Source organism: Dasypus novemcinctus, chromosome 26, assembly GCF_030445035.2.
Source record: "Dasypus novemcinctus isolate mDasNov1 chromosome 26, mDasNov1.1.hap2, whole genome shotgun sequence".
Lineage (NCBI taxonomy): Eukaryota > Metazoa > Chordata > Mammalia > Cingulata > Dasypodidae > Dasypus > Dasypus novemcinctus.
The window spans coordinates 54,251,594-54,263,975 of NC_080698.1; the positions used below are offsets into that span (position 1 = coordinate 54,251,594).

At 58.7% G+C, this 12,382-nt stretch overlaps 1 protein-coding gene across 12 annotated transcripts in view; it reads left to right on the forward strand.

Annotated features, from left to right (window-relative positions):
- Positions 1–12,382, forward strand: part of IQSEC1 (IQ motif and Sec7 domain ArfGEF 1) — a 409,754-nt gene that overhangs the window by 336,804 nt on the left and 60,568 nt on the right. For 2 of the 12 annotated variants that reach the window (XM_058288599.1, XM_058288604.2), the window contains exon 1: positions 2,844–2,929. The exons of 8 other annotated variants lie outside the window; for them this stretch is intronic. In XM_058288599.1, the coding sequence (XP_058144582.1) occupies positions 2,859–2,929 (71 nt within the window). In that variant the 5' untranslated portion in view covers positions 2,844–2,858. Of the gene's footprint in view, positions 1–52; positions 218–2,843; positions 2,930–12,382 lie in introns of those variants that run through there. 2 more of the 12 variants (XM_058288601.2, XM_058288603.2) reach the window with 2 other exon arrangements.

The window sequence follows — 12,382 nt, forward strand, 5'->3', positions numbered from 1 at the left end:
GGCCCCGCGGCCCGGCGCGGTCGCGTGGCAGGTGCTCGGGTGTCCCGGGTGGTCGGTCGGCGGCCCCGGGGTCCGGCCGCCGCTGGCGGGAGGCGGCGGCGCTCGGCCGGGCCTGGGTCCCGGGTCCCCGGCCCGCTGCCCCTGCGGCCGCCATGTGGTGCCTGCACTGCAACTCGGAGCGCACCCAGTCTCTGCTGGAGCTGGAGCTGGACAGCGGGTAAGGGCCCCGGCGGGCGGGGGCTGCGGGGGGAGGGCGAGGCGGGGGAGCGGCACCCAGAGATGCGCCCGCGGGGCCTGGGTGGGGGCCGCCCGGCGGGCCGGAGTGGGGGGGGGCGTCAGGGCCGGCCGGGGAGCTGTCAGAACCTGGTGTGGATGGAGGGTTGTCGGGGCCCCCAGGGGACGTGGGGAGGGGTGGCAGGCAGGGTGCCTGCCGCTGGGTTTGCGGGGCAGCCCCTCGGTGGTGTGTTTTGTTTGTGCCACGGTTGGGAGACAGCCAGGGATGTAAGTGTGTGTGTGTGTGCAAGAGAGAGGCTGCCGGGTGAGGCAGCCTGTCAGGATGGGGTTCCTGTGTGTGTGTAATGCAGAAAGCAGCAGGGTGGGACTGTGTCTGAATTGGAGTGTGTGTGAAACAGGCCCCAAGTTTGTGTGTGTGACAAAGAGACGTCAGAGTGGGAGTCTTTGGGGATGGGACTTGGTGTGTGTGTTTGCGGGTGTGTACGGGTTGGTGTGAGAGAGTGGCAGGAGGCGTCTGTGTGTTGAGAGCGACTTGGGGGCTGGGAGTCTGGGGGTGAGTGTAAGTGTGAGCCAGAAAGTGGCTTGGAGCTTGGGTATGTGTAAGAAGAAAAGCAACTGGAGGGAGTTTGTGGGAGAGGGACGGTGCCGTCGGGCTGGAGCGGGGAGCCTGTGCTTGTGTCTCACACCGCCACGGGCCCGGCTGCGTGTGCGTCCCCCTGCAGGGGGGCTTCCGTGGAGGCCCCGGGTGTGCTGTGTGTCAGCATCTGTCGGCCGGCAGCGGGGTGAGCCGGTCCCCCACCTGAGGGCTGGGGAAGGGGCGGCGAGCTGCGCTGCAGGTGTGTGAGCACCTGGGCGTCGTGGGTGCCCGCAGCCTGACGAGGGGCACCCGGAGGGCAGTCTCGGAGCTGTGCTGGACACAGCGTGAGCCGGGGTGCTGGCGGGGTGGGTGTCCGTACGGGGTAGCCGAGGGGTCGCCTGCCTTGGCCAGGGGTAGTCTGGTGGGGGTGGGGGCGCGTGCACACATGCGCGCGCCAGAGAGGCCCTCTTGCCTCTGCTTGGAGGCCCCTGGGCAGCTGTCTGAGCATCCAAGGCTGTGTTTGTGGAGAGAGAATGCGTGTGCCTGTGTGCTGGGAATACTGATTTCCTCTCCCCGCTGCCCGCACAGCTGCCCCCCTGTGCGTCTGCAGACCCCTCCGAAGGGCAGGGGTGTGGGGCTGAGGGGATTTGTTGACAAGATGGCTTGGCTGGTGGCAGGCCCCCCTCTCGGGGGAGCCTGCCTGGAGCCAGGGGATCTTTTGAGTTCAAAAACTCGGCAACGCGTGTGGGGCAGTTGCTCGGAGACCACGCATGCGGTCCCTGCTTGCCCCCTCCTCACCCCAGGGGCTTTGGATTCTCAGGCTCCCAAGGACCCATCCCTCCTTGCATCTGGGGTGGGGGGCCGGGCAAGCTGCAGCTGCAGGGCCATCTGTCTGAGATCAGTGGCATCGGTTCTGGAAGGGGGGCCACGCGTTCAGAGCCTACGCGTGCACTGTGCCTTGCACGTCCGTCCGACTTCCCGCCCCCTGCTGCTTTCGCCTAATTTTCCTTGTGGTTACCTGCATCCCATAATGCAGGAGAATAGCCTGAGGTTGAGCGTGAAGTCTTAGCAGTGCAGAGGCCCTGTGGTTTATTGTTTCCTGTGGGCCAGGCCCTGCTCTAGGTGCTTGGGACATAGCAGAGAACAAAATCTGGGGTCCTTGCCCTCGTGGAGCCAGCGGTCTGGCGAGGGACACTGGTGGTAAACAAAGTCAGCATGCTCTCCCAACACATGAGCTGAAGTGGATGGGGGGATTTCCTGCCTCTCTGTTTAGGTCCTCTCCCACTTCACCCTCCTGGACAGGATGGCCGTGGCCGCCTCTTTTGCCTAATTCTCGGCACTCCATCCATGTTCATGGGAAGTCCCTCCAGATATCTGCTCTAAAGCTTCCAGCTGCCAGGGTGTCCACTCGGGCCCTTCCATGGTCTGGGCTGGTGATGACCAGCTGCTGCCCTAGCCTCAGGGCATGGGTCAGAGGTCCTGGAGAGTGAGACACCCCATGTGGCCTCAGAGCAGGTGGGTCCCATTTGCTCTGGAGCACCTGGTCCTGAACGAAGCCCCGGGGAGGGGGTGGGGAGAAGCAACCCAGTCCCCGGGCTGGGGAGGCCCCGAGTCCTTTCAGCGGGCCGTCTCCCCAGCCCAGGTCGGATCCCGGTGTTCCAGAGGCCTTAGGAGACGTCGGTTCTGGAACAGGCCCGGAATGACCTGGACTCACAGGCTTCTCGTCGCCCTGAGCCGCGGAGTGGCACCTTGCGTTTTCAGCGCCGTGCGTCTGTGCTGCTCAGGCCTCGGGGCGACCCGAGATTCTATTTCTCCTCTTTTCCAGATGGGCTCACGAAGGCAGGGATCTGATGACTTGACCAGAGGGGAGCCCAGAGTAAAACCCCAGATGTTCGGAGGCGGGGCGCCCGGAGAGCCCCGGTGCACCCTGCCAGGGGTTCAGGCTTCTGCTCAAGGAAGTCGGACTCTGAACTAGCTGTGCTCATGTTTACACAGCTTTGCTTTAAAAACACGGATGGGACTGACAGCTGCAGAGTCCAACAGTACCATGGCTGCGCAAATAGGTATTTCTGGAAAGGACCGGACAGAGACTCCCAGGGCTGCAGGAGCTCCGAATGAGTATGTGTGCGCGTGCGTGGCGGGAGCTGGCAGGACTCTTCGGAATGCCGGATTATGGTGTGCTGTGAGAATCTGCATTCCGGGCAGCTCAAGGCATTAGAGAAGATATGGGCTTGGGGAGGCAAACAGACCTTGTTTCACACCCCGGGTCAGCTTTGTGGATTTCTGTGGCTTACCATATGCCCCTGAGCCTCAGTTTCCCCATCTGTGAAAGGGGATGAGAATCCTGCTTCCCAGGGAGCTCTGAGAAGGCGGGTGTCTAAAAGAGCCGCGTGCGGGCCGGCTAGCCCCGGGCCTCCAGTCGGAGGCGCCGAGGGTCCGAGCCAGCACTCTGAGCTTCCAACCGCCAGTGACCCGCTGGATTTTCTTCCTTCCTCTTTGGTAAATTTCCTCTGAGTTATGATGACGCGTGGAATATCGTCCCAGTAAACAGAGGCAAGACAGCAGCATAGCTCGGAGCCCGCCGGAGGCCTGGGCGAGACCTCCGGGCGGTGGGACAGGTCTGCACGCTGGCCTGTGAGTGTGTGTCCGTGTGCCGGGGAGGCTGCTCGGAGCCTGCGGAGCGTGACTGATCGTTGGTCCTCAGAAACGAATTGCAGCGGGTCTAAAGGCCGCTAAGGCTCTTGAAGAATTAATTGGCATGGCCTCGGAGAAGCTGGCTGTGCCCAGTGTGTGAGTGCCGCTGAGAGAACTGATAGCGATTGTGGTGGAAGGGTGGCCTGGTGCCCCTGGGACTGGCCGTGACGCTGGCTGCTGCGGCAGTACCCCCCATTGGGCGGGTGTCCACCTGCCGAGCCCCGGGCCGTGCTTGTGCCCCGGAGCCCACCTGGCCCGGCACCTGGCAGGTGGGGCTAGCCGGGGGGTGGTGAATGAATGTGCGCCTGTGCTCCTTGGATTTAGCGGGGGTGCTTTGTTCTCTAGAGAGCTGTGAGGGGTCCCAGGGACACCCACCCATGTATGTCCCTGTATTCCTTTAGTAAAATTTTTAAAAATGTATTTACTGTGGGAACATATATGTGAAATCAAAGCTTGCCATTTTAACCACTTTGGAGTGTACAACTCAGTGGCAGCAATCACATTTATAGTATCGTGCCACCATCACCGTCATCCATTGCCAGAACTTTCTTATCACCCCAAATCAGAAACATGGCACCCAGGAAGCAGTAACTCTATAACCCTCTGTGTTCATATAATCTACTTTCTGTCTCTCAGAGTCTTATTGGGGATATTTCATATTGAGTGGAATCGTACAATATCTGTCCCCCTGCATCTGGCTTCTTTGCTCCACACTGTTTTCAAGGCTTGTCCATGTTGTCACGTGTATCAGAACTTCCTTCCTTTTTGCAGCTGAAGAATGTTCTCCTCTGCGGACACGCCCCATTTCTTTATCCCTTTATCTGTTGGTGGACACTTGGGTTGCTTCCCTATGTTCCTTTATTCACTTGGCAAACGCTTGCCAAGTCCTGGGCTAGAAGTGAAGGGACCAAGATCAGGCGCACGAAACCGCGAGGCCCTGGAGTCGCACACCCTCACTTGGCCTCTTCTGTGCTGTTTGGCTTCAGATATGTTGCCTCACCTCTCTGAGCCTTGGTTTTATTCATCTGTGAAATGGGGCCCAAAGCATCCCCCTTGGGAATGCGCAGCCTTGCCTGGCGGGTGACACATCCTTGGTGCCCGACATGTGGTAGCCGTTGTCACAATCACCACCTTCTCCCTTTGGCAAGGTTGCTGCTGAGCGAACGTGCATCCCTTCGGGTTTCCTTTTTGCTGGCTGCTGGGCTGGAGACTGATTCTAGAGCCTCCGTAGTTTCGTAGAACCTCCTCCTCTCCTTGAGGCTCTACTCGGGTTGCTCTGACCCTCGTAACTTCTTAGGCCTCAGTCACACGTGACGGTGGCTTCCCGGTCCGATGCCCAGGCCCGTCCGGCTTTCCCCCCGGGTTTGCCCTTCTCTGAAAGGCTGATAGTTTCACGTGAATTTAATGCCTGGGTGTAGAGCCCTGGGGGAAGGCCTCCCCCTCTCTGTCCAGAAGTGAAAACCGTGACTGCGCTGGTGTGTGCCTCTTGGTTCAAAGATCAGTGTCATATTAATAATAACAGCCGCGGTGGCTGCCCTTTAGTTCTCCCTGAGTGACTCCTTCATTCTCAGAACAGTTCATAAGTCAGGACTTCAGTTACCTGCGTATTTTCAGATGGGTGAAGGCTCGCGACTTGCCGCTGGGTGCCGGAGCTGGGGTTTCAGCTCGGCCTGTCTGGCTTCAGAGTCCGCACTCTTTCTAGCTCTGCTTCCCCGGGATTGAATCGTCTTCAGCAAAACACATCACCAGCGCCAGCAGCGACTCTCCCGGGCCAAGGAGCAGGGTCCTGGTACCCGGTGTCAGGGATCCCCCAAGGTCCCGCCTCCCGCCTGGGAGCCGGCCGCGACATCTCTCTCCTGGAGGGCTGCAGGACCCCACTCTCGGCCCACAGACCCAGAGAGCGGCTTCCCAGGCTCTCCAGCGGAATTCAGGGACGGCGCTCTTTGGTCCCGAGTCCTGGCAGCGTTTTCGAGGAAGAGGGCGGCCCACTCGCATCCTGCGCGCAGCCCCAGCCCAGCCTAAGTGTGGGGCAAGGTCTTGGGGGGGACAGACCCCTGCGAGCATCACGGGTTTCAGCGTGGCGACGAAACTGCTGGGCTAGGAGGCCTTTGACGTCATCAGAGGGTGTGTGTGTCGGGGGGCTGCTGAACCCGATCCCCCGGCAGGAGGGACTGTTTGGAAGCTGGGAGATTTTGGAACGAGTCCTCAGTGACGGGAGGCGGCTCCTCACTCCCACGGGTGGAGAGGCTTCCCCCGAAATAGCCCGTCCCCAGGGCCGGGTCGGCGCGGAGCTGCCAGCGTGGATACTTTCTGCCCGGTGCCTGTTCCGAAAGGTGGAGCAAGTGGCCTTGGCTTTTCTCCTTCTATTAAGTGTAAAGTCGTTGTTCGGGAAGCGTTCGCTGTGGCTGCTGCTATCACGGTTAGCTTTAAGCATCCAGGGGTCCCTCCCTCCAGGGACGGAGGCCTGGGACAGGCTCCCAGGCAGCCTGGAGCAGAGCTGGCTCTGACTGGCCGTTGGTGCACCGCCTCCCGCGCTGCCCTGGCTGCGGTCAGAGGGCTCTCAGCTCATCCCCGCCCCACTCTGCGCCTCCGTTTACTTGTCCATGACCCTCATGGTCATGTGCAGAGGGCAGGTGCTCAGCCTGCTGGGAGGGGGCAGCAGATGGTATCGCCAGATCGCCTGTGTTGGAACCAGAGCTTCAGTTCCCACCGTTGTCTGATCCTGTACACCTTTAACCTTCCTGTGCCTCAGTTTCCCCATTTAGAAAACGGGCATGATCCTAGAAGTCCAGAGGATTGCACAAGGATTAAGTGAGTTAATACCCATAAACGGCTTAAATGGTGCACAGGAAGCACCCCCTCGGTGGTAGCTTTCAGCTGTTATTTCAGGGCTGAGAAGTTCATTTTTTGCTGAGACTGGACCGAGTTGCTTGTTCGGGGGAGGATGTGGTCCCGGAGATGGGGATAGATAATTTCTCTTTTGGGCCACAGACAAGCCCAAGGTTAAAAGAGCAGAGGGAGGCAGAGAGAGACGGTACCGAGGGACAGCAGGTAGGGGGCTGTCCACCATGTCCAGGAAAGAGGGTAGGCAGATCGCGGCCCTGGTGAGAGCTGAGTAAAGCCGCAGCCGCGTGTGCGTGCCTGCAGCCTGCGCCCTCCGACCGCAGGGTCAAATGGCCTGCGAAGAAGGGGGCAGCTGAGGCTGCCACAGAAATTCACTTAGCCTCTCAATTGAAAAACTGCAAAGGAAGCGGTCGGCCAGGCTGCAGACCCCTTCGACACGGTCGGTGGCAGGGGAGGAGGTCGGCGGGACCCGAGTCCTTGGGGAGGGGCCTGCGCCGAGCTCCCGGGGCTTGGGCAGCTCTGTGTCCTCCTTCCCGGGGCAGCTTCTGCTCAGTCCCCTCAGTCCGCAGCCGTGCCCCCTCCAGCCCCGCCTAGCCGCCAGACAGGGAGGGCAGCTGGCTGCAGTGGACAAAGGGTGGCATTTGGTGCTGTAGGGGCCTGGCCTGGGTCCCAGTCCTGCCCCTTCCTGGATGTGGCCGAGACGAGGACGTCACCGCAGTGGGCCTCTGCGGCCTTCCCTGTCAAACGGAGATAACGGGCACATCTGCCCGGGGGAGGCGGGGCTGCTGGCAGGAGGCGGGGAAAGGGCTCTGCCAGGTTTGGGCAAAGCCCCAGCTGTTTTTGGTGGGTGTGAGGCTGGCACAGGTTTGAGACAGTAGCGAGGACAGGGTTCCAGAAGGAAAGTGGCATCAATCTGGGTAGCGACATACCTTATCTTTTTTTTTTTTTAGATAAGATGTGATGATTTTTTAAAAACCATTTGATAGGTGTGTACTTTTTTCTCTTAAAATATACACATTCCACAAGGTTCTCGTTGTACCATAGCATATTCACTTAGAGGATGCAAAAGTCCCTCCTGGACCCCTCCGAATTCCATTCTTCTTCATTGGAAAGCCACTGCCTTTGTTTCGGGGTGCATCCTTTGCTCTTTTCATAAATATGAAATTAACAGTTATAATAATGATATAATTACAGATATGCTACAGTCGCTTCTTTTGGGTTCTGATAGCCCAGGATCTGGCAGGACGGTATTGGGGTTCTTTGTAGTAGGAGTCGGTGCAGCACTTTAATTTTTATTTGAGAAGTTGTGAGTTTGCAAAACAAGCATGGTAGCATGCAGGATTCCCATCCATTACCCCACCACCAGCACCTTACGTTGTTGTGACACAGTTGCTAGACTTGATGCAGAGCATCGCCACAGTTACTGCTGTCTGTCACTGTCGCCTGAGTTTGGTGTCTCTTCTCCATGCGCCATCCTATTATTAACACTGTGTATTAGTATTGCCTACCTACCTTATCTTGTTTTTTTTTTCTTCTTAAATATATTGAGAGCTGCATTGTCACTCAACGTGTGGTCTACCTGGATAAAGATCCTCCACCCTTGAGAAGAATGTATAGCCTCTGGTTTGGGGTGCAATGTTCTAATTATGCCTGTCAGGTCTAGCTCATTTATTATATTGTTCAAGTTCTCTGTTTCCTTTTTTTTTAAATTAAGCTTATATCCTTTATTGTTTTGGAGGTCAGGTTTTCTCAATTTTGAAATATTATGTTTTTTTTTTACTTTAAAAAAATTAAATTGCCTTTTTTTTTAAAGATACATAGATCACAAATGTTACATTAAAAAATATAAGAGGTTACCACATACACCACACCCCACACTCCCACTCCTCCCACATCAACCTCTTCATCATTGTGGCACATTTCCTTGCATTTGGTGAATACATTTTGGAGCACTGCTGCACTGTATGAATTATGGTTTACATTGTAGTTTACACTCTCCCCCAGTCCATTCAGTGGGTTATGGCAGAACATATAATGTCCTGCATCTGTCCCTGCAATGTCATTTCAGACAATGAAGGTCCCAGAAGCCCACTGTGCAGACAAGGAAACCCAGGCTAGGGACTGAAAACAGTGTCGCCCCGCTTTGCAGAGCACAGTGCTTAAATCACGGGCCCTCTTCTCCCTCCCTACCCCGCTGGGGAAGTGGGGGCAGGACGGGCTTTTTAGAACCCAGCATGAGGCAGAGACGGGGAGAGCAGGAGGGGGGAGGAGTGGGAGAGACAGGAACCCGTGGGACCCGCCCCGGCCCGGCTGGTGCACACCAGGCGGCAGGGCAGGGCAGGGCACCCGGGGCAGCCGCACGTGGACGCGGCCCGGGGGCCACCGTTGTGCAGAGTGGACGGAAGCCCCGTGGGAGCCCCGGCCAGCGGCCTCACGGCTCAGGAAGGCGCCCGCCCGCCGTGGGAGCTCCCGGTGCCCGAGGCGTCCCCCGTGCCCGAGGGTGTGGGCGCCCGCTCTGGTGGAGGTGATGGGAGAGAAGGAGCTGGATTTATGCCGGCCCGCGGAAGGTGCTCCGTAAAGGCCAGCGTCCTTGTTAGTGGCCGCGGCGGTCGCTGTGGCCGTTTGGTGCCGCGCAGCTGCCACTTCCATGCGGAGTCGCCAGTGGGGCCTGGCTGTCGGGGCCCGGGCTGGGGCCTCGGGGCGGAAGCGTGGGAGGGAACGGCCCTTCCCTCCGCTGCCCGAGGAAGGGACTTGTGGCCACCCCAATCCATGCTCTGTTCCTTCTGGCCCTTGACTTTTTCCCAGGGCGATGATTTAAATGTGCACGTTTGTTTGTTTTTTTCCTTCCACTCAATAAAAATGCCAAAATGGCCCAGAAAGATAACAGGCCTGGGTGTGGATAGCAGACTCCTGGTATTTGGGGGGAAAAAAAAATCTTTATTGTGAAAAACTTAGATGTGAAAAACTTGACTTAGATGTCAAGAGAATGGTCTACGGACCCCGCTCCAGTGCATTTTTATTTTATGTGCATCCTTATCTGCCCCCAGATTATTTTGCCACACATCCCAGGCATCTTGTTTTTTATTCCTCCCTGTTGCGAACACGTGTCATCAGTCTGCACCTGCGATCCAGGTGAGGAAAGGTGATTATTACTGCGCCGTTGGCTGCAGTGCCTGGTTTACTTGAGGGCTCGCCCTCTGTGGTGCCGTGTTTGGCTGGGTTAAAGCAGGGCCTGCCTCGTGGGCACCCTCGTCTCTGGTCCTGTCCCTGGGTGGGGCCCGGGGCAGGCCCACAGCATCCCCTGACCATCCCTCGACCACGTCAGCCGAAATCAGGAACCCGGGCGTGGGCCGGTTTCCCAGCCTTGGCGCCCGAGGGCCAGCTCAACACGGGACAGAGGCTCATTTGGGGATTTCTGTGTGGGAGCCCGAGGTCAGCTGAGGCCCAGCCTGCGACGTCCCCAAAGGCAGGTTCTCCCTGGGGCAGGGACCTGGTCTCGCAATCATCTCCTGGGGCCTGAGGGCTGGTTTCCGCTCCACCACCGCAGGAGCCCTTGAGGGTGGGGCCGTGTCTCCCCCATCAGACCTGACTGCGGCTGAAATGATTTACATCAGAGGCTTCCCAAGGGCAGGGCCGTTTCCCTCCCCCCGGCAGTGCTCCCTGCCTCGGCCCCTCCAGCCTTCCTTTATCCCACCTTCCTCTGCTCCCCCAGACCCAGTTATGGCTCCCCGGGTCAGGGAGGGCCCTCCAGAGATAAGCAATAGGAGATGTGTATATATGTCTATTCAGAGATTTACTGTCAGGAAGTGTGGCTCACGGGTGAGTGCGAGCTGGCAAATCCCTCAAGACGGCAGATACTGGAACTCTCATAAGGGGTGAAACGTCTGAGGCCCAGAGTCCTTAGGCTGGACACTCAGGGAAGAGTGGAGAGTGTGGTCTTGAGACAGAATTCCTCCCCCTCCCGGGACCCTCAGTTCAGAGGATGTACGACCTCCAGCCGATGGGAGGGGCCACCTCCCACCCTGGGGCCCACCCTGGGGAGGGTCATCTCCTTGGCTTAAAGTCAACCGATTGTGGACCCCGAGCCTGCAGGATACCTCCCTGGCATATTTGACCAACAGCTGGATACCGTAGCCTAGCCAGGCCAGTACGTAAAATGTAACCGGGCGTCCCCTCTCCGAGGGGGAGAGTCGGGCCGGGCCACCTGCCTGCCCTCTCGGCGCCCTGATGTGTGCCTTCGTTTCCCTCCCACCAGGCAGGCAGCTTCTTCCCAGCCCTCCTCCTGGCCAGCTCCTCTCCTCACCCCTGGCTTTCGGTATCGGGGTTCCCAGGGCCTCTGTCCCAAGCCCTGTGCCCCTCTCCTGTCCACCTAGTCTCTTCTGTCCTGGCTCCAGCCCAGGGACCCAGCTGGCAACTCAGCAGCCCTCCTTGGGGGTCCCCTGGGCACCTGCACCCCAGCAAGTTCCAAAGGAAACTTACTTTCCCCGGTCTTCATCTCATCCGCTCGGCCGCTGCACCGGAAGCCTGGCTCCCCTTCCCCTCCTCCCTTCACCCCGTCCCCCGCTCCCTCGCCCAGGCCATCGCCCAGCCTCCGGCCATCCTGTGGCACCTCGTTTGGAGCCTGGCGCTCGCAGGTGCTCAGTACAGTTTAGTTGCTTTCATGCTTACTGCTGTCCCCAGCTTCTGACACCGTGCGTGGCACGTTGAAGGCCCCTGATCAAGTGTGTTTAAAAAGGGGGAACAAGCCTCACCCTTTGTTCTGTCCCTGAATCAGGGTGACTGCGGTCTGGCCCACAGCTCACCCCTCACTTTCCCCGTGGGCGCCTCATGGCACGGGGTCACATGATCTGACACGTATTTCTGCCGGGCCCTTGCAAAGCCCCTTCCTGCTCAGGCCCGCTGACTGCCTCCCAGCCCCTGCCCCTAATCCTGGGGTTCGGGGGTGATGGGGGAGGGACTTACAATCCTAGGCAGGAATAAGAATTGCAGCTACCCCTGAGCACTTCCCGGTGACAGACCCTGGCCTGAGGACTTGTGTGACCATTTAGCCCTCACAGCAAGCCTGTTTAGGGGGATGGTACCTTATTTTGTAGCAGAAAAACAGAAGTACAGAGAGGCGGAGCCATTTGCCCAAGGTCACACAGCTCCTGCCGGCCAGTGCCAGACCATCGTCAGTGTTGCAGCTGCAGGAGGGTGGCAGGGGCAGCGTTCCCCCTTCATTTGTCCCCCAGACCTTTTCTGAGCCCCTGCTCTGTGCCAGGACAGATGGGGCTCGGGAGGCAGCCGGGAAAATGACAGTGTGCCATAGAGCCTCGTAGCTGCCGTGCTGCTCATCCAGGCATGCTTGTGCTGGGTCCCGGGAGGGCAAGAGGAGTTTACCAGGCAGGCAAGGCAGGGTGGGCTTTCCCGCAGAGGAGGAGCATGCTGGCAAAGGAGGGAGCTGTGAAGCAGCGTGGCCCTGTGATGGGGGCACCCAGGGCCCCGGCCAGCCTTGCTCCTCTGTGCAAGTTGTGCTGCCTTGGGCAGGTTGCATCACCTCTCTGTGCCTCCATTTTTTTCATCTATAAAATGGGGCAATGTAATAGCACCTCCCTCCGAGGCTGTTAGAAGGGGTGTGCGGATGAGTGCCAAGTACAGGGCTTAGCGCGTTGCCTGGCGTGGTAACTGCTATCTGTGAGTGCACTGCTATTATTTCATCATCACCCATTCATTCGTGCTACACACACTTTCTAACCTCTGTGCGGGGGACACAGACAAATAAAATGTGCTCCCTCCTCCCCGGGCAGGCTCACAGCCCGCCTGGGAGCCCCTCAGGCCATCCTGGATTTTGCTCCTCTGCCTTGGGACTGCCAGCATCGCAGGAAGAGGGAGCAACACGAGTGGGGAGGCAGGTGGCACAGAACTGCCTGCCCGATAGACTGCTCCATGTGGCTGGAGCCCTGGAGTGAGATGGGGACGGTGAGGCAGACAGCTGGAAAGGTTGGGGGGGGGGGCGGTTCTACTAGGGGAGAGGGTTGGCTTAGGAGTCACACT